The sequence below is a fragment of the Sparus aurata genome, chromosome 17, assembly GCF_900880675.1.
Source record: "Sparus aurata chromosome 17, fSpaAur1.1, whole genome shotgun sequence".
In the NCBI taxonomy this organism is placed as follows: Eukaryota; Metazoa; Chordata; class Actinopteri; order Spariformes; family Sparidae; genus Sparus; species Sparus aurata.
Window position 1 is genome coordinate 29,908,740 of NC_044203.1, and position 21,020 is coordinate 29,929,759.

The 21,020-nt window shown below is 40.2% G+C and overlaps 1 protein-coding gene across 1 annotated transcript in view; it reads left to right on the forward strand.

Moving 5' to 3' along the window:
- LOC115568091 (uncharacterized) overlaps positions 1-21,020 on the forward strand; it is a 276,579-nt gene that overhangs the window by 97,575 nt on the left and 157,984 nt on the right. Inside the window, exons 26-33 of the mRNA XM_030395170.1 lie at positions 1,889-2,174; positions 2,959-2,987; positions 3,568-3,880; positions 4,418-4,461; positions 5,423-5,711; positions 9,017-9,060; positions 9,813-10,101; positions 10,420-10,463. Of these exons, the coding sequence (XP_030251030.1) occupies positions 1,889-2,174; positions 2,959-2,987; positions 3,568-3,880; positions 4,418-4,461; positions 5,423-5,711; positions 9,017-9,060; positions 9,813-10,101; positions 10,420-10,463 (1,338 nt within the window). The remainder of the gene's footprint in view (positions 1-1,888; positions 2,175-2,958; positions 2,988-3,567; positions 3,881-4,417; positions 4,462-5,422; positions 5,712-9,016; positions 9,061-9,812; positions 10,102-10,419; positions 10,464-21,020) is intronic.

Sequence of the window (21,020 nt, forward strand, 5' to 3'; positions counted from 1 at the left end):
AAGATTGCTGAAACTGCTAAAACTGGGTTAAGAACTGTCCAACACATTATTAAAAGCCGGAAAGTTAGTAGTGGTTAGTGGTCTTTGAGGAAGAAACGTGGTCAACAAAAAAAATCTTGAATCTTCTTGAATGAAATGGTAAAATGTAAAGAGTAGAACTCCCGGCTATGTTTAATAGTGAAAGTAAGAGCATTTCTACACCCACAATGCAAAGAGAACTCAAGGGATTAGGACTTACAGCTGTGTGGCCTTAAGAGAACCACTTATCAGTGAGGCTGATTGGGAAAAAAGGCTACTATTTGCTAGGGAGCATAAAGATTTGACTTTGCAGCAATGGAAAAAAGGTGTCTGAGTCCAGATTTACTCCGTTCCAGAGCAATGGAAGCATCAGGGTAAGAAGATGTAGATGAAGTGATGAACCCATCATGCCTAGTGCCTATTGTACAAGCCTGTGCAGCAGTTTTATACTCGGGGTTGTCTCAGATGGTCAGGTCAGCTGACTACCAGGTTTTTCCATCAATGGATTTTTTCCCTCCCTGATGGCACAGGCATATTTCAAGATGCCACAATTCATTGGGCTCAAATTAGAGCTGCATGATATGTCGTTTGCGCTTCGCCATCGCGATGTACGTGTGTGCAATAGTCACATCGCAGAGCCTGCGATGTAGGACGCAAATTGATTCATCTAATTTCAAAGGAACATGACACACACTGTGTATGCAGACTCTGCATGCGCAGCGATCCGCCAATCACATTAGTTCTTAATCAGTGTGCCGAAGCAGACCAGCCCCGGCACATGGAGTAAGTCGCTGGTAACAACATTGAAAAATGAGCAAGGAACAAGAGAAAATCGGAAAAACGAAGACTTGGTGCCAAAAAGAAAAGCAACGTCAGTTATCTGGAGTTATTTCGGCTACAAGAAGGATGATATTGACCAAACACATGTTCTGTGCTACAACGAACGAGAGGTAACACAACTAATTTGTATTTACGTCAGTACCACACAGCAGAGTCCTGACAGTGGCACAAATTACATTTCGCACCCGAACCGACACGCTATAAATCGATACCGACGCCCAACCCGCACCCGAAGGACGGACGCAAGTTTTAAAAATGAAAGTAAGCTAGCGTGGGGAATTGGAGTTCTGGGAGGGCGCAAGCACGCATGAATGAGCTCATATGATTATCATTTTGAAATGCAGGTATATTTTTGTAGATGTGTCGCTAATAATCTCCAGGCGTCCGACCCTGTCGTCCAAAACTAAAAACAGATTTCAGTCGTTAAATAACCTGTTTATCACTCATTGTTTGTTACTTAATCTAATTATGAAGCTAGAATGTTCCATTTTAAGATGGAGAGCTCAAAAGGTTCAAAGTTTTGTTTATTGTCATTCAATTCACGAATGATAGAACGAAACATGTGCTCAGGTCCCAGCACAATAAAAGCAAACAATGAAATCTCTCTAAAACACAGACAGAAGCATAACTCATAACATTGACAATAAGAGGTGAGATCAGGGCAGGTTAATTGTCCACAAGATAGCAGCAGTGCAGCATAACATAAAGTGCTGTTCAGGTCATCTGATGAAAATTACTGTATTTTTTCACATGGCAATATATATCGCAGGGTTAAAAAAAATCGCAATGTAAGTTTTTTTCAATATCGTGCAGCCCTAGCTCAAATTGTTAGAGTGTGGTTCAGGGAGCTTGACACATCATTTTATCACATGGATTGGCCACCTCAGATCAACAGTGATTACCAAATGGATCAATACCTTGTGTGACCCTGCTACAACACCCATATTTATAATAACATTGACAAGCTTCAAAGAGACACATTTGTAATGTGATTAAATAAATGTCTCATAAATGTATTGATTTTTTTCAGGTAGCAACAGTAGCAGCTGTTCAACAGCTGCTTTTGGAGACCCTGAATGATTTGAGTGACACGGAGCTCGAGGAATTCAAGAACATTCTGCAGTCTACTGTCTCCCAGAAGAACCTTCCAGATATCTCATGGATGATGAGTTACACAGCAGGTAGATCACACACAGTGAATGAGATGATTGAGAACTACGGCCAACAGTCTGTGCAGTTAACCAGGGAAGTTTTAATGGATATGAAGAGGACTGATCTGGTGCAGAGGCTGTCAGAGACCAGCTCAGGACTCAAAGGTAAGTCTAAGAAGACAAAAAGTGTCTCATAAAGATCCAACCAATACATTGTATAATTCATAATTAAAAAAAAAAGGTAAGGGATGGGCATGGATCAATAAATCATTAATGAAATAATCAAGTCAACAACTCACACTGTCAACAAAAACTGAATGTTGCAAGTTTAACGTGGTTAGTATTTGTTTCAGGGCTTTAAATTTGTATTTCTTTTTAAAGTAAGTGAACCTTAATAAAGCTGATTATGTTCTCTTTGTCCAATTAGATTATAATCATCTGAATCAAATTTGAGTTATTTTCTCCTTAGTGAAACACTCTGTGGGTTTACTGTCAGAGGAGTAAAGAAACAGGAAACATTTTCTCATTTAAGGAGCTGGAATCAGAGAATTTGGACTCTCTCTAAAAAAGTTATTCGGATGATAAATTGATTATCAAAGTGGTTTCAACGTTTCGTTGCTCAGATTGGTTGTAGGTCTATCCCATTGCTAGACCATATGTTTTAAAGTTGATGGATAGGACTGATATGGTGCAGAGATTAATAGACACCAGCCCAGGAACCAAATGCAGAGCAAATAAGACAGAAATGTGTAAAAAAAAAAAAAAAATACACAAAATTTCATACACTCACATGCAGCTCATATTTTTATATTGTATTATATACAGATACAGGAACAATTGAAACATGGGATAATATTTGAAGAAAAACAAAGGCCTGTATTTTACATGTTCGTAAATCTGGTGGTAAATCAATTACTAATACGTGTTTTTAAATTTCTTCTCTCCTCAGAGAAACATCAGCCTTCAATGAAGCAGAGAGTGAGTATGTCACATCACTCAGACTTCACACAGTGCAGCTTTTATCCAGTGGATGAAGATTGAAAATCATTTTCATCTTGAACATTACAGTTGATGATGAGAACAAAATTCTTCATCTTAAACAGTTTTCTCACAGAACTGAAGCTGATCAGGCTGCATAATGTGCACATGAAGTCTGAAGCCTGAATGTTATTAAAAAATAATGTTAAGAATATGTGTTATATCTACTTCTAACAGATTATATTGTATTTTGTTTTTCCAAAAATTTTTATAATAGAAGTAAAGAAAATGCAATTGATGTAATAAAAAAGTTAAAAAATAAAGTTGTTAAATCAGGAGGCTCATACAGGTTTTGTAACACAGACTGTAAAAGAGTTTCACACAGGCAGTAAAATAAAGTCATGAATCTTCTAATTAGAATAAAATACAGTTTGTAAAAAGAACAAAAAGAAAACAGGTATATACCACATCCACATTTCTAAAACACAGACATTGATGAGATTAGAAAAGAAAAATCTGTAATCATCCTTGCTGAGAAACTGTACTTTTATCTCATGAACATTTCCTTTTAATTCCTCAGGTGGAAAGGATGGAGTCTGTCATAGAGCTGCTTTTGGAAGCACTGACAGATTTGACTAAAGCAGAGCTCAAGATGTTCAAGAGCACCCTGCATACAGTTTACCAACAGAGACATTCATCCATCCAATCCATGCAGCAGAATGCAAAATACATCCCAGTTCACCTGCTGGATATGGCAGACATGCAGGGCACAGTGTGTTTAATGGTGCAGTCCTATGGCCAACAGTCTGTAGAGATGACCAAAGAGATTTTAAAGATGATGAAAAGGACTGATCTGGTGCAGAGGTTGTCAGACAGCAGCTCAAGACCCAAAAGTAAGATAATAAAGACAAGACATGTTTATAATGCATGTCCTCTTCTCTTTACATTTTTTTTTTTAATTTAAAAGCTTTTTTTTTCGTTTCTTTTTAAAAGTATTTTGGCCTTTCATGGCTTTATTGATAATACAGTTGAAGAGGTGACAGGAAACAGGGAGAGAGAAATGGGGGGCGATACACAGCAAAGGGACCCAGGCTGGGAGTGGAACCCGGGGTCCGCTGCAACGAGGTCAAAGCCTCTGCACATGGGACGCCCGCTCTATCAACTGAGCTAAACGGCGCCCCATCTTATCTTAACATTTTGAATAAAATGATCTATATTGTAGAGAAAATAAATATATTCTAGGACTAACAGTTATCAAAAATGATTTCGGGAGGGAGAGAAAAATATCTGAGAAACGTTAGACATAACTTTTGATGATCTTTGAGTTTGATTTTATGTTGCGTGTGTTGTATTGAAATCTTTTCTACAAAGCAGTCATGCCTGATGTATAATTAACAACAATTTTTCTTTTATTCTTTCTTTCTCCTCAGAAGAACTCTCTGTGGACGAACACCAGTCTGCACTGATCAAGAAAGTGAGTAATATCATGTCTGACCATGCAGAGTATAGTTTTTATTCAGTGAGATTCAGGTTTAAAATGATCATCAATAATGATGGTTATTAAACCAAACATGAATTACATTTGATGTTTGTCACAGAACTGATGCTGAGATAATACTGAGCTCAGTAATGTTAATATCATGAAGTTTTGTAGTTACTCAGAGAATTAAACAAAATGCAAAACATGAAATTTAGAAATTTCTTCATTAAGTTTCTGTCAGGTCAGGTTTTAAAGGGGAAGATTATGGAAAGGGGAGTTGGACCCAAATGCAGATAATCAGAGGACAAGAGGCAGCATTGAGGAGAACAAAAGGTGAGCTTTACTAAAACTAAAGCTGAACAAGAACTAACAAAAAGGGAGCTAAGCCAAAAACTAGACAGGAGGGGACAAAAGGCAAAGTAACAACGAAAAACAGCCAGACAAAGTAGGAACATAGTACAAATCAAAACCAATGCAAAATGCAAAACTCAAGGTCCAAAAACACATACCATCAGGGGACTGGATACAGGCAGGAACATGAACAGGCACAAGAACAGGAGCAGACGTAGACAGTTGCAAGCAGATGCATGAGGTGATGCAGACAGAGACAAACAGATCCATACAATGACAGGACAAGGAGTGTAAGGAAGACAGACTAAATACAGAGACAATAACGACAAGACAAGGAACAGGTGAGATTAGGGGAAGGCATGGATGAGAACACTGACAGCCAGAGGGAGTCAGAGGAAAGAACATAGGAGACACTTAAAGTACAAGAGACACAAGAGGGCATGGAAATTCAACAAGGGAAATACACAGGGGAGCATTACATAAGAATCATTCTCTGAGATAACAAACAGATAATTGCCAAATATATCAGTGGCTTAGGTGATCTTGTTGAAAAACGCATCTTAAAAGAAATAGCTTTTTCTCTTTGAACATGTACATTTTCCAGGCTGCGACGATGGGGGCTGTTAAAGAGCTGCTTTTGGAAACACTCAGTGATCTGAGTTATGAGGAGCGACAAAACTTCAAGTGGTTTCTGCAGTTCACATTCTTCCAGAGGAGCGTTCCACAGATTCACTGGAGCAGACTACTGGAGGAAGACATGGCAGAGTCCCTGGTGGATGTGATGGTGGAGAAATATGGTCAAAAGTCTGTGGAGGTGACAAGGGAGGTTTTAATGGACATGAACCGGACTGATCTGGTGCAGAGGCTGTCAGAGACCAGCTCAGAACTCAAAGGTACGATAGGAGGACAACTGTCACATTAATTCATAATAACAGACAAAGACACACTGTTAGAAAATCTTTTTATCTCTGGTGAAAAATATCAGATGAAGTTTATAATATAAATCAATGCATCAGCACCGTATAGACCTGCCATGACAGCAACAATACCAGAGAGTTGAATCATCACCTGTCAAACACAGTCGCAACAAAAACTGAAAATAATAATAGTTGACAGTTGACAGTTGAATGTTTTGGATCTGAATTAATCTGAATCCTTGAACCTTTTTTTGTAAATGTCGTGTTTTCAAAGGGCTCAGTATCATTTTATTGAACACAATCTTCTTTATTGGGCCACATCTACTTGATTTTGGTCCATTGAGTTCATTATTATCAGTCTTGTATTGTTACTGGCCTGATAACTATATGGCTAATGTTGTCCACATAATTACACTCCGCTGTGGACAGAGAGAATTTCAGTGTTTTCTCATTGATTCCCTCTGTGACCTCTGTGATCATGGCTTCCTCCTGCCTTCAGTTCACACACCTGAAACGGAAACATTAAAGGCTTTTTATTCTCAGGACTCAGTATTATAATCAGGACAAGTACACATAAAGTACAGTTTGGGTCATCATACTGTAATATTTATACTTATGTCATAGGCTACTTAGGGAATTTCATTTTTTTTTTCCTCTGGTTATAATGCTCTCACACAGCCATCATGAACTCCCCTGCATGGGCTTGGAATGAAGATTCATGTTGTAAAGAAATATATTTATTATTTGTTTTAAGAGAGGAGTTATCCAAGTCAGAGTCCTGCACGGGTGAAAAATAATGTACTGTGTTGGACACAGATGCGGATTGGGTCGGACGCCTGGAGAGGCGGGTTGGGTTTTACGATTGCCATTTTCAAGGCGTCACTTATCATTAGTCATTATAAGCAACACAAACGATAAGCATTTATATTTCATATGAGCTCATTAATGCGTGCTTGCGCCCTCCCAGAACTCCCTTTCCCCACGCTGGCTTACTTTCACTTTTAGAAATTGTGTCCGCCCAATTTTCCTTCGGACGTCGGTATCAATTTATAGCGGGTTGGCTCGGGTACGGAAAGTAATTTGTGCTACTGTCGGAAAACGGGTCGGATGCGGTTATAAGTATGGCGGGTTTGCAAAATAAGACCCGTGCAGGACTCCGCTCTAAGTGACCACTTTAATCCTCTAGCTAATTATCAAGCTAAATATCCAACATGCTAGTTAACGTCAAAGACTGCGGTGGAAGACGACGGTAAAATATTTCCTTTTTCTAACACTAGATTTATTTATGCCTGAATTTTTAAGGTGTGGCGGCTTTTATTTTGCCGTGGCGGTGCGCCACAGTCAGTTACATGTAGAGGAAACCCTGCACTGCAACCTAGAAACTTTTTGTGAATGTATATGAGTCAAAATCATTTTCAATGGAGTGCTAGGGGCATCAAAATCGCTATATTTAAAACACTAAGAAGGCTCAACCAGGGGCGGCTGGTATATAAGGGCTAACAGGGCTAAGCCCTCGCTACCTTTTACAGTAAAAATGAAAAAAATATTATTAAAAACCTTAAAACATATTGTTGTAAATTTTGGTAGAACTTAAAGCAGCAACAGCACCAAAAAGTGACAGAAAAAACCCAGGATATATGATATATGATATATATGATGTATATGATGTATATATGATATATATCTAGGTTTTTTCCTGTGAATGGGCTAAATGTATTCAGCCCAAGCACAGTAGCGTAAGCCTCCATTCACTTTTGATTGACAGGTGCCCTGACATGCCCCCTTCATATGCTGCCCATTTGGGCTAAATCAATTCAGGCCAAAGGCTGACCTTCAACCAATCACAGCGCAAACAGAGCAACTGTAGTATGGCGGGCGTTAGCATGAATATGAACAAAGTGAATTATTTACTTTCTAATAAGTTTTCTTTAATGTCTTTGGAGGAAAATTTGGAAGTGAAGAGATTGGGGGCACATTATCCAGACGATGTACAAATAACACAAAAGAATAAACGGCAAAATCGTAACTTTTGTGTTACATGGTTTTAGCGAACGGACTGGCGAACGGCAAGTGTAGCTAGAAATTCACTTTTCTGTTTCCCATGTTTGCTGTTTGGAGGAGACACGGCTTGTACCCAACAAGGAATTGTGGATTTGAAACATTTGTCTGACAAAATAAGGAAACACGAATGCAGCACGAGCCACACTGGAAATGCTGTAAAGCTGTCATTGCTGGGTAAAGTAAACATCGCCTGTCAGCTTAATGAGGGTCACCGCATCGCTGTACAGAGACGCAATGAGCTGATAAAAAAAACAGGCATTCACTGTCACGGATTGTGGACTGTATTAAATTTTGTGGGGGACACAAGCTTGCCCTGTGGGGGTCAGACGAATCTCCCACTTCGCCTCCAGCGGGGCGTGTTTCTGGACCTCAGAGTTTACTAAAAAGAAAGTTTTTGGACAACTCACGTTAGCAGTTGCTTTTCTGCTCACCGCTGTCCTGCCAGTCGAGAAGTATCGATCTCTGAATGCAACATAACCTGGACGACAGTTAAGGTGGAACTACTGTCTTCCGGCAACAACTATCCACGCGAGATCTCACGTGACTTTTCCGGCTTTTGATTTTAGTATTGTTTCTTATATGAGGCTCCTTTTTCAACTTCAAGGTCAATATTGTTTTTTGCTAAAGACAAAACAACAAATAATCCATGCATTTATATGGAACTAAGCTTTAGAAGCGTTCCACCTTAACTGTCCTCCAGGTTACGTCGAATTCGGAGATCGATACTTCTCCACTGGCAGGACGGTGGCAAGCGGAACAAGCTGCTGCTAAGGTGAGTTGTTCAAAAACGTTCTTTTTAGTAAACTGTGTTCACAAACAATGTTCTCAATGCTTGTGTTCATGTGTAGAGACCCTGGTGATACTACGAGCAAAGTTTCATGTTGTGTCGAGCCTTCTTAGTGTTTTAAAAATAGCGATTTTGATGCTATCGCTAATTTGCCCCTAGCACTCCCATTGAAAATGATTATGACCTGAAAACGAAAATACAGTCAATCTTAAAAGTGGCACTTTCATTGTAATTATGCTTTTAACTGAATGTTTGACTCGGGTAAATTCACAAAAAGACCCTAGGTTGCATTTTGGCGAGAGTTTCACTTTAAGTAGATTTTATAGACATTTTACAATAAATCCTTAATATAAGAATACTTATAGTGTCACAGTCTGATTATGTTGTTAAATTAATCATTCATGAGTCTTTTTTATGTTTCCTCTCTCCTCAGAGAAACACTCTGTGGAAGAAGATTGGCCTGCACTGATCCAGAAAGTGAGTGATGTCACATCTGTCTGACTTTAAACTGAAGCTAAGATAATTAATCTGTTAGCTGATCAACATTTTGATAGTAAATAAATCAGTAATCAGAGTAATTTTTTTAAATAAAAGAAACACCAAACACTCTCTGGTTCCATTATTTGTGAGGATCTTCTCCTTTTCCCTGTTTTGTATCATTGTGAACTGAATATCTCTTTTATATCTCAGATATTGTGATATGTACTTCTAACAACATTTATTTATGTCATTATTTTATCATAATTTTTGTGAGAATGGTATTTGCAGTGCTAGTCTAAACAATACAGTTTACATGAAATAGAAGTAGAATATAATTCATCTTGAATATTATAAATGATGACTAAAAACAAATTATTTATTTCCACCTGAAGGTTTGTCAGTACTGAAGCTCCATTCAGTTTGTTCTTATATTCACATTAGGAAACTCTGAAACAGTTCAAATAAAAGTCATGAACCTGTAAACCGGAAATAAACTAACTGTAAAAGAAGATTAAAGTCAATATATTTGATTTTACAAGGAAGAAAGAGCTGTATACACATAATAAAAGCAAGTTTATGTGAGCAAATGTAATAAATGTTATCACCTTGTGCAGATGTACTCTTACCATATTCAGATTTCTTAAACACATATATTGATGAGATGTGAACAGAAACATTTGTCATCACCCTTGCTGAGAGAAATCACAATTTAATCTCATGATAAATCTCTTTTTCTCTGAATTTAACAGGTGGAATCGATGGAGTCTGTTATAGAGCTGCTTTTGGAAACACTGAAAGATTTGAGAGTCCCAGAGCTTGAGGAGTTTAAAGGTGCCCTGTTGAGTCAACCTGAGTTCCACAGACCCTTTTTAAGCATCCCATTGAAGCTGCTACAAACAGCACACGTACAGGACAGAGTGCTCTTTATGGTGCAGATCTGCGGCCAAAAGTGTGTGGAGATGATCAAGGATATTTTAAAGACGATGAAGAGGACTGATCTGGTGCAGAGGTTGTCAGACAGCAGCTCTGGATCCAAAAGTGAGACAATAAAGATAAAAACATGTTAAAATTATATAACTGGTATATAACATGTCTTAAGATTAAAAGCTTTGTGTTCCATTTACTTTATAGATTATAAGATTCATAATGTAGAGAAGAAACATCAGCTGGTGAACAGAATATATCATGACTAAGAGAGTGGGTAGAAATGACATTTTATATGTCACTGTTGAGGTGGTTTAACTGTAATTTTGTGTATTGTTTTTTCTCATGAGGCATTATTGCCTGATCATTTTTATTTAAAGCTGTTAGACCAGACATCAGTTATGAGTGACTTTCTACCTCTTCTCTCCTCAGAGAAACACTCTGCAGATGAACAGCGCTCTGCACTGATCCACAAAGTGAGTAATGTCACATCTGACTTATACAACACAGCTTTCCTTCGATAGATTGAAAAAATGGTCGTCATATTTATCATTTCAAATAATAATACAACCCAAACGCAAGATTTACTTATTTGTATGTTGTTACGCCCCTGATCTAGGGGAATCAGAGACGTAGCATGATGTGCTTCTCCCCATTCTTCCCACTCCCAAGAAATTAAATTAAAGGTAGCATTTTATTTTGCTTCAGAGGGAGAGAAGGCCAAAACAACAAACAAAAACATCTGCCTCCCTACCTTCTCTATACAAATCAAAAGTATTAACAAAAAGACAAAATCTTACCTAACTCCTAAACAAGGAAAAACAGGAGAAAAAAGGGTTACAGAAAAGGCTTCTCCCTCCTACTGGGCTACCACACACAATTCTCTCTTTTCACAAATTCACAAAAGACTCAGGTTGACAATTACACTAGGTTTCACAAAACACAAACTCAAAATCCTAGACAAGCAAGACACTGGTCCCAGTTGGATGTGGGTGAATGGTGGGAGAGAGAGGCTGCAGTCAGCCGGTGGTTCAAATAGGGCTCCTCTCCCGCCTCTGGCCAATCCTGGAGCAGCAATCAGACGGCTCTAGCCAATCAGAAGGTCCAACCTGCTATCAATCATCCACACACACTCAGAGCAGACTGCTCACACACTTGGAGGAGGAGGGACAGAGCAACATCATATATATACACACATGCAAAATAATAATGACCCAGGGTCATAACAATGTTAATTTATCACAGAAGTGAAGCTACATTCAGGTCGAGCTCTTTAGCAGTAATATAATATAATAATAATACACTGCTTGGTCAAAAAAACCAGTCACCACCTGGATTTAACTAAGCAAATAGGTAAGAGCCTTCCATTGGAAAATTACTGCAATGATTAATATGTCTCAGCTGACAACAAGGTTCTTAAACAACCATGTCACAGGATATGTCCTGTGGTCGGGGAAAAGATGTTACTCTGTTTCAGAAGGGTCAAAATATTAACCTGCATCAAGCAAAGAAAACAACTATGATGATTGCTGAAACTACTAAAACTGGGTTAAGAACTGTCTAACACATTATTAAAAGCTGGAAGGATAGTGGTAAACCTTGGTGAATCTTCGAGGAAGAAATGTGGTCGGAAAAACGATCTTGAATCAAATGGTAAAAAGTCAACAGTGTAACTCACGGCTCTGTTTAATGGTGAAAGTAAGAGCATTTTGTTACAAACAAAATAGGAAGTTCACACAGACAAAAGTCTGAAATTAAAGTGATTTATTTAACTTATTAGCAAATAGTGAAGATGGGAAAGTAGTCAGTAATGTAGGCATATCTGAATGTAAGCCATGGTAATGAGGTAGAGGCTGCCCAGCCAGAAAGCACACTCTGGGTGAGTTGCTCCGTTATGTGCTTTGCGCCTCCCTTCTTCAGGTGCAAGCCATTTGTCGGACGATCCACCATGACTCAAGGTCCAAAAAATTTGAGAGGCTGAATTTCACTCTATCACAGACTGTGATAGAGTGAAATTCAGCCTCTCCACAATCCACATTTTCACACAAAGCAGCACAAGAATGGAACACAGTTCCAGCTCACATTAGGGAACTGGACTCATATCCGTCTTTTAAATTTTATCTGAAAACTAGAAAAATTTGTATTTCCTGCGAAAATACAGTGTGAATGCTGACAGCTGAAGTGATTTCCGAAATCTGCTGAACGTGCTGCCGAAAATGCATAGAACTATAAGAATGTTGAAAAAAAAGGCGAAAAGCTGTAGATTAAGAGGGGAGTAAAGATGTTAAAATGGTGAAAGAAGGTTAAAAAGGTGAAAAGTTATACGCTGAAAGAGCTTAAATAGGTGAAAAAAGCAGGCAAGGGATCAAAAGCTGTTGGGTAAGAGCGAAGGAAGATGTTAAAATGGTGAAAACATATCAAAAGCTGTAGAGTAAGAGGGCTGGAAAAGGTTAAAATGGTGATGAAATCTGAAAAGCTATAGAGTAAGAGGGCTGGAAGAGGTTAAAAAGGTGAAAACATATGAACAGTTGTAGAGTAAGAGGGCTGGAACAGGTTAAAATGTTGAAAAAAGGCCAAGGGGTGAAAAGTTAATGGCTGAAAGAGCTTCAAAAGGGGAGAAAAGGATGAAAAGCTGTACTGTCAGAGGGCTGGAAGAGGTTAAAATGGTGAACAAAGGTTGCAAAGATGTAGAGTAAGAGTGCCGAAAAAGCTTAAGAAGGTGTAAAAGGATGAAGTAAGAGGGCCGAAAAAGAATAAAAAAAAGTGAAGAGGGGTGAAAAGCTGTAGAGTACGAGGGCTGGAAGAGGTTAAAAATGTGAAAAAATATGAACAGTCGTAGAGTAAGAGGGCTGGAAGAGGTTAAAAAGGTGAAAAAATATGAACAGTTGTAGAGTAAGGGGGCTGGAACAGGTAAAATGTTGAAAAAAGGGTAAAGGTGGAAAGTTAAAGGCTGAAAGAGCTTCAAAAGGTGAGAAAATGATGAAAAGCTGTTCAGTAAGAGGGCTGGAAGAGGCTAAAATGGTGAAAAAAGGATGAGAAGATGTAGAGTAAGAGTGCAGAAAAAGCTTAAGAAGGTGTAAAAGGATGAAGTAAGAGTGCCGAAGAAAGGATAAAAAAGGTGAAGAAGGATGAAAAGCTGTAGAGTAAGAGGGCTGGAAGAGGTTAAAACGGTGAAAAAAGACTAAAAAGGATGACAAGCAGTAGAGTAAGAGGGCTGGAAGAGGTTATTAAGGTTAAAAAATATGAAAAGCTGTGGAGAAAGAGGGCTGGAAGAGTTAAAAATGGTGAAAAGGGGCTAAAAAGGATGACAAGCAGTAGAGTAAGAGGGCTGGAGGAGGTTAAAAAGGTGAAAACATATGAAAAGTTGTGGAGTAAGAAGGGATGGAAGAGGTTAAAAAGGTGAAAACGTGAAAAGCTGTGGAGAAAGAGGGCTGGAAGAGGTTAAAAAGGTGAAAACATATGAAGAGTTGTAGAGTAAGAAGGTCTGGAAGAGGTTAAAAAGGTGAAAACATGTGAAAAGCTGTAGAGAAAGAGGGCTGGAAGAGGTTAAAATGGTCAAAAAAGGCTAAAAAAAAAAAAAGGATGATAAGCAGTAGAGTAAGAGGGCTGGAGGAGGTTAAAAAGGTGAAAACATGAAAAGTTGTAGAGTAAGAAGGGATGGAAGAGGTTAAGAAGGTGAAAAAATATGAACAGTTGTAGATCAAGAGGGCTGGAGGAGGTTAAAAAGGTGAAAACATATGAAGAGTTGTAGAGTAAGAAGGTCTGGAAGAGGTTTAAAAAGGTGAAAACATGTGAAAAGCTGTAGAGAAAGAGGGCTGGAAGAGGGTAAAATGGTCAAAAAAGGCTAAAAAAAAAAAAGGATGATAAGCAGTAGAGTAAGAGGGCTGGAGGAGGTTAAGAAGGTGAAAAAATATGAACAGTTGTAGATCAAGTGGGCTGGAAGAGGTTAAAAAGGTGAAAATAGGATGAAAATGTATTAAAGTCAAAGGGCGAAAGAGCTCAAATACGTCAAAAAAGGATGAAAAGGTAAAAAGATGTAGAGGAAGAGTGCTGGAAGAGCTTAAAATGGCCGCACATAGGCTGGATCAGGAGCACCCATGGAGCAAGCCAACAACATTTTCTAGATTTCTATGTATTAGGGCTGCACAAAAAATCGTTAAAAAATCGCGATCTCGATTCACACATACACGTGATCTCATTTCTACACACAGCGATTCTGAAGCATTTTATATCTCGAGCCGAATCACAAACAAATGCTCCTATTTTCCTCCCGGATTTTTTGAAGCGCCCCCAAACGCAGCACGGCCGCTGCCTCCGCCCTCAACCTGTGGTAAAGCGTCTTTACAACACGTGATTCAGTGGCGGAAGCCCACTTGCAGTTAAGTGTTTGGAAGGAGTGAGTGAGAAGCCGTTTTTAGAGGGGGCAGCAAGCCGCCAATCTGCCCGTCCTATTGACGGCTAGGTCCGCAGTTTTAGACAGAGGGCGGCAAATTGGGGGTCTGTTTTGGTCCGCCGATTTGCTGCCTCGGACGGTACACTTATTTCCGCCTCGACTGCTAGCTTGTTGTTGTAGCGACAAGCTAGAAACGGTCGCTACTTTCAAATTAAAAGCCCCCCGCTAAGAACCCAGTTCTAAACTCCAATGGGGTGCAATGTAAAGCTCTTATTTTGAAGACAAATTCGTTGTCAGCTGTTCGCAGCCCAACTTCGGGCTTCACGTCACGTCACGTCACATGTTTACGCCTACCTCTGAAGCGGCTTTTGGAAAAGGAAGAATATTATGCCTCCGTTTTAGAAAGCCGATCACAGCAGCTATCACATATCACCTAGCCAAAGCTACGGCCCCAATAAACACTGTACAACATGAGGTATTAGAGGATGCCCTCTCATCTTGGAGACTAATTTTTTTTTTTTTACTTTTGTAAAAATCATTTATCATCCAATGATAGAACTAACAAAACAAAAAAAACATTGCTTTGGCAGAGGCATAGTAGTAGGCCTCTGCCATACTACAATGTTTTTTTTTGTTTTGTTCAAGTTCATCAGTGCAATAAACATTTTGTGAAAAAAATCGTGCCAGAGAATCGTGATCTCAATTCTAAGCAAAAAAATCGTGATTCACATTTTTTCCAGAATCGTGCAGCCCTACTATGTATATATTGCCTATGTCAAGTGAAAGATGTGGAATCCAGATCCAGCTGAAGAGAATTCTTTCTCCAGATTTTCCAGCTGCTCTACACTGTAGCAATGATGTCACACACTGTGGCTCACGCAATAAACACGCATTCTTCAGATACACACGCGGAGAAATACAGAGACACAGATCAAAGTGTCCCCATAAGAAATGACTGGGAGAACCTCTCCCAAACTCCTGCGATTTCTGAAAAAACTGTAATGGTAATCACAGAAATTTGTGTATGTTGAGTGAGAGAAGACATGGCTGAACGCGTTCATGTCTTTTCATTTCGGTCGAGTGAGAAATGAGGGCACAGCAGCGAGAGACAAATCAGGTACCGTCTGCTCTCGGCCAGAAATCTGGGCTCAAAATTAACATTGCGGCTTATGGACCAGGTTTTCTAGTTCGTGTCGCTCTCGGGCTTCTAAATCCAAAACCGTAAGTCCCACATCTGAAATGAGACAACCAGCTGACACCTAACAAGATTTCCTACATTTCTATCCATATATTGTTTATGTCAAGTAAAAGCTTTGGGACCAAAATCAAGCTGAAGAGAATTTTCTTTTATCCTGAAAAACGTTGCAGATTTGCAACTTTTTTGACCTCGTCCCATTCATTCCTTATGGGAAATTTGTTGCAGTTTTTCGCGACTTACGTCGCGAAAAATTTATATTTTCGTGAGAAAAATAATAGCATACCGAGTCCGCTCGAGCCGCACGTTCTGATATATTTTTTGTTTGTATTCGCTCAACGGTGCGGGGCGAGTTAGAAACCGAAAAATGGTGGGAGGAAGAATAATAACTAGACAATTCCCCGCCGGGAAATCGCGAGAGTGGGCTGTGCGCTTTGCCCCGTGATGAAAAAGCAAACATGGCATCAGCAAAGTTTCCTCACCATGAAGTGGGAAAGGCCTTAAGGAACACACACATCAAGTTTTGTGGTCCTAGCTTCAGAAATGTGGTAATAGGAGCGAGTTAAAAAAGGCCGCAGTTTTGCAAATCCTCTTCCCGATTTACATTGGAGTGAATGGAGCAGTTGAGAGCTACTCTTGTCGATTAGAGACAGATCAATCCAAAACCATAAATCCTACAGATAAAGTAGACACATTGGGAGAAAGAAGACACGTGTGGCTAAAACTCTGGAAAATATCACTGTTTTTGAGCCTAATTTGTGGCCAGGATCATCACGGAAAGAGAAAATGTCTGAGCAAATTTTTGAAGTTCTCTCACTCTGTCAGTTGGCCCTCTCCACTCTGCTGCACGAACATTCCGCCATACACAATCATTGAAAACCCAGAATTTTTCCAAAATCACTCACCGTCATTCAAGGATCACAGTTCAAAAACTACACATCATAGGAAAAAAGTTCAAATACAATTTAAATACTCAGTACTTGTGCCTACATTTTAAAGCTGAAATGGTGTTTCTACGTGAACGTATGCCAGAGCAGGAGATGTTTGAAAAACGTTGCAGATTTGCGACTTTTTTGGCCTCCCCCCATTCATTCCTTATGGGAAACTTTATCGCAGTTTTCGCGACTTATGTCGTGAAAAATTAACATTTCGTAAAGCTGAATAATAGCAACCCGAGTCCGATCGAGCCGCACATTGAATGAGCAAAAAAATAATCATTAAATGTAGTTTAAATGTTGGGAAATATACTGTGTGTGCGTTTGTGGGCATGTGAGTGCACGCTTAAGCATTGCTGTGTGTGTGTGTGTGTGTGTGTGTGTGTGTGTGTGTGTGTACATGTCTCTCTGTCTGTCTGTCTGTCTCATGTGTGTCTCCTGTCTGTCTGTCTGTCTGTCTGTCCGATGTGTGTCTCCTGTCTGTCTGTCTGTCTGTCTGATGTATGTCTCCTGTCTGTCTGTCTGTCTGTCTGTCTGTCACTCTCTCTCTTTGCCCAGCTGATTTCGGTTGCTAGGTGACAGTTGGCAGGGGCCGTAGCAACGGACTGTGATGGAGTCAGTTGGCCCTCTCCACTCTGCTGCACGAACATTCCCCCATACACAATCATTGAAAACCCAGAATTTCTCCAAAATCACTCACCATCGTTCAAGGATCACAGTTCAAAAACTACACATCATAGGAAAAAAGTTCAAATACAACAAAACTACTCAAGACCTGTGCCTACATAAAGCTGGAATGGTGTTTCTAGCTGAATGTATGCCAGAGCAGGAGATGTTTGAAAAACATCGCAGACTTGCGAGTTTTTTGACCTCATCCCATTCATTCCTTATGGGAAGTGTCTCGCAGCTGTTCGCGTCTTACGACGCGAAAGATTAATATTCTAGAGAACTGAATTATAGCATACAGAGTCCGATCAAGCCGCACATTGAATGAGTGAAAAAAATGATCGTTTAATGTCGTTTAAATGCTGGGAAATATACTGTGTGTGTGCGTCTGTGTGCATATGAGAGCACGCTTAAGCAGCTCTGTGTGTGTGTCTACATGTCGCTCTGTCTGTCTGTCCGTCTGTCTGTCTGATGTGTGTCTCCTGTCTGTCTGTCTGTCTGTCTGTCTGTCTGTCTGATGTGTGTCTAGTGTCTGTCTGTCTGTCACTCTCTCTCTTGGCCCAGCTGTTTTTGGTTGCTAGGTGACCGTTGGCAAGGGCCGTAGCAACGGCCTGTGAGGGAGCTGATTTGAGAGCAATTTCTGCCTCACATCTAGGACGTCAAACTAGTGCTATTTGGTCAAAGATCATACATGATATCGACAATTTTTTTCACGATCGAGCCAGAAAGGCCTTAAAGAACACACTCATTAAGTTTTGTGGTCCTAGCTTCAGAAATGTGGAAATGGCAGCGAGTTAAAAAAGAGTGCAGTTTTGGAAATCCTTCTCCCGATTTACATTGGAGTAAATGGAGCATTTCAGAGCTACTCTTGTCGGTTAGCGGTCGATAATTCAAAAACCGTAAATCCTACCGATAAAGTGGACACATTGGGAGAAAGAAGACAAGTGTGGCTACAACTCTGGAAAGTATCACTGTTTTTGAGCCTAATTTGTGGCCAGGATCGTCACGGAAAGAGAAAATCTCTGAGCGAATTTTTGAATCTCGCTCACTCTGTCAGTTGGTCCTCTCCACTGTGCTGCACGAACATTCCGCCATACACACTCATTGAAAACCCTGAATTTCTCCAAAATCACTCACCGCCATTCAAGGGTCACAGTTCAAAAACTACATATCGTAGGAATAAAGTTCAAATACAACAAAAATACTCAGGACTTGTGCCTACATTTTAAAGCTGGAATGGTGTTTCCACGTGAACGTATGCCCGAGCAGGAGATGTTTGAAAAAAGTCGCAGATTTGCGACTTTTTTGACCTCGTCCCATTCATTCCTTATGGGACATTTTTCGCAGTTTTTCGCGACGTACGTCGCGAAAAATTCATATTTTCATGAGAAAAATAATAGCAGCACTCTCCCGCCCGAGCCGCACGTTTTGATGTATTTTTTGTTTGTATTCGCTCAACGATGCGGGGCGTGAAAAGAGCCAAAAAAGAGCGGGAGGAAGAATAATAACTAGACAATTCCCCGCCGGGAAATCGCGAGAGTGGGCTGTGCGCTTTGCCCCGTGACGAAAAAGCAAACATGGCATCAGCAAAGTTTCCTCACCATCAAGCGGGAAAGGCCTTAAGGAACACACACATCAAGTTTTGTGGTCGTTGCTTCAGAAATGTGGAAATGGCAGCGAGTTAAAAAAGGGTGCAGTTTTGAAATTTCTCCTCCCGATTTACATTGGAGTAAATGGAGCATTTGAGAGCTACTCTTGTCGGTTAGCGGTCGATAATTCAAAAACCGTTAATCCTACCGATAAAGTAGACACATTGGGAGAAAGAAGACAAGTGTGGCTAGAACTCTGGAAATATCACTGTTTTTGAGCCTAATTTGTGGCCAGGATCGTCATGGAAAGAGAACATTTCTGAGCAAATTTTTGGATCCCTCTCACTCTGTCAGTTGGCCCTCTCCACTCTGCTGCACGAACATTCCGCCATACACATACGCAGATTTGCGACTGTTTTGACCTCGCCCCATTCATTCCTTATGGGAAATTTATTGCAGTTTTTCGTGACTTACGTCGCGTAAAATAAATATTTCGTAAAGCTGAATAATAGCAACCCGAGTACGATCGAGCCGCACATTGAATGAGCGAAAAAAATAATCATTAAATGTAGTTTAAATGTTGGGAAATATACTGTGTGTGTGCGTTTGTGGGCATGTGAGTGCACGCTTAAGCATTGCTGTGTGTGCGTGTGTGTGTGTGTGTGTGTGTGTGTGTGTACATGTCTCTCTGTCTGTCTGTCTGTCTCATGTGTGTCTCCTGTCTGTCTGTCTGTCTGTCCGATGTGTGTCTCCTGTCTGTCTGTCTGTCTGTCTGATGTATGTCTCCTGTCTGTCTGTCTGTCTGTCTGTCTGTCACTCTCTCTCTTTGCCCAGCTGATTTCGGTTGCTAGGTGACAGTTGGCAGGGGCCGTAGCAACGGACTGTGACGGAGTCAGTTGGCCCTCTCCACTCTGCTGCACGAACATTCCCCCATACACAATCATTGAAAACCCAGAATTTCTCCAAAATCACTCACCATCGTTCAAGGATCACAGGTCAAAAACTACACATCATAGGAAAAAAGTTCAAATACAACAAAAATACTCAAGACCTGTGCCTACATTTTAAAGCTGGAATGGTGTTTCTAGCTGAATGTATGCCAGAGCAGGAGATGTTTGAAAAACATTGCAGATTTGCGAGTTTTTTGACCTCATCCCATTCATTCCTTATGGGAAGTGTCTCGCAGCTGTTCGCGTCTTACGACGCGAAAGATTAATATTCTAGAGAACTGAATTATAGCATACAGAGTCCGATCAAGCCGCACATTGAATGAGTGAAAAAATAATCGTTTAATGTAGTTTAAATGTTGGGAAATATACTGTGTGTGTGCGTCTGTGTGCATGTGAGAGCACGCTTAAGCAGCTCTGTGTGTGTGTCTACATGTCCTCTGTCTGTCTGTCCGTCTGTCTGTCTGATGTGTGTCTCCTGTCTGTCTTTCTGTCTGTCTGATGTGCGTCTCCTGTGTGTCTGTCTGTCTGTCTGTCTGTCTGATGTGTGTCTAGTGTCTGTCTGTCTGTCACTCTCTCTCTTGGCCCAGCTGTTTTTGGTTGCTAGGTGACCGTTGGCAAGGGCCGTAGCAACGGCCTGTGAGGGAGCTGATTTGAGAGCAATTTCTGCCTCACATCTAGGACGTCAAACTAGTGCTATTTGGTCAAAATCATACATGATATCGACAATTTTTTTTCACGATCGAGCCAGAAAGGCCTTAAAGAACACACTCATTAAGTTTGTGGTCCTAGCTTCAGAAATGTGGAAATGGCAGCGAGTTAAAAAAGAGTGCAGTTTTGGAAATCCTTCTCCCGATTTACATTGGAGTAAATGGAGCATTTCAGAGCTACTCTTGTCGGTTAGCGGTCGATAATTCAAAAACCGTAAATCCTACCGATAAAGTGGACACATTGGGAGAAAGAAGACAAGTGTGCTACAACTCTGGAAAGTATCACTGTTTTTGAGGCCTAATTTGTGGCCAGGATCGTCACGGAAAGAGAAAATCTCTGAGCGAATTTTTGAATCTCGCTCACTCTGTCAGTTGGTCCTCTCCACTGTGCTGCACGAACATTCCGCCATACACACTCATTGAAAACCCTGAATTCTCCAAAATCACTCACCGCCATTCAAGGGTCACAGTTCAAAAACTACACATCGTAGGAAAAAAGTTCAAATACAACAAAAATACTCAGGACTTGTGCCTACATTTAAAGCTGGAATGGTGTTTCCACGTGAACGTATGCCCGAGCAGGAGATGTTTGAAAAAA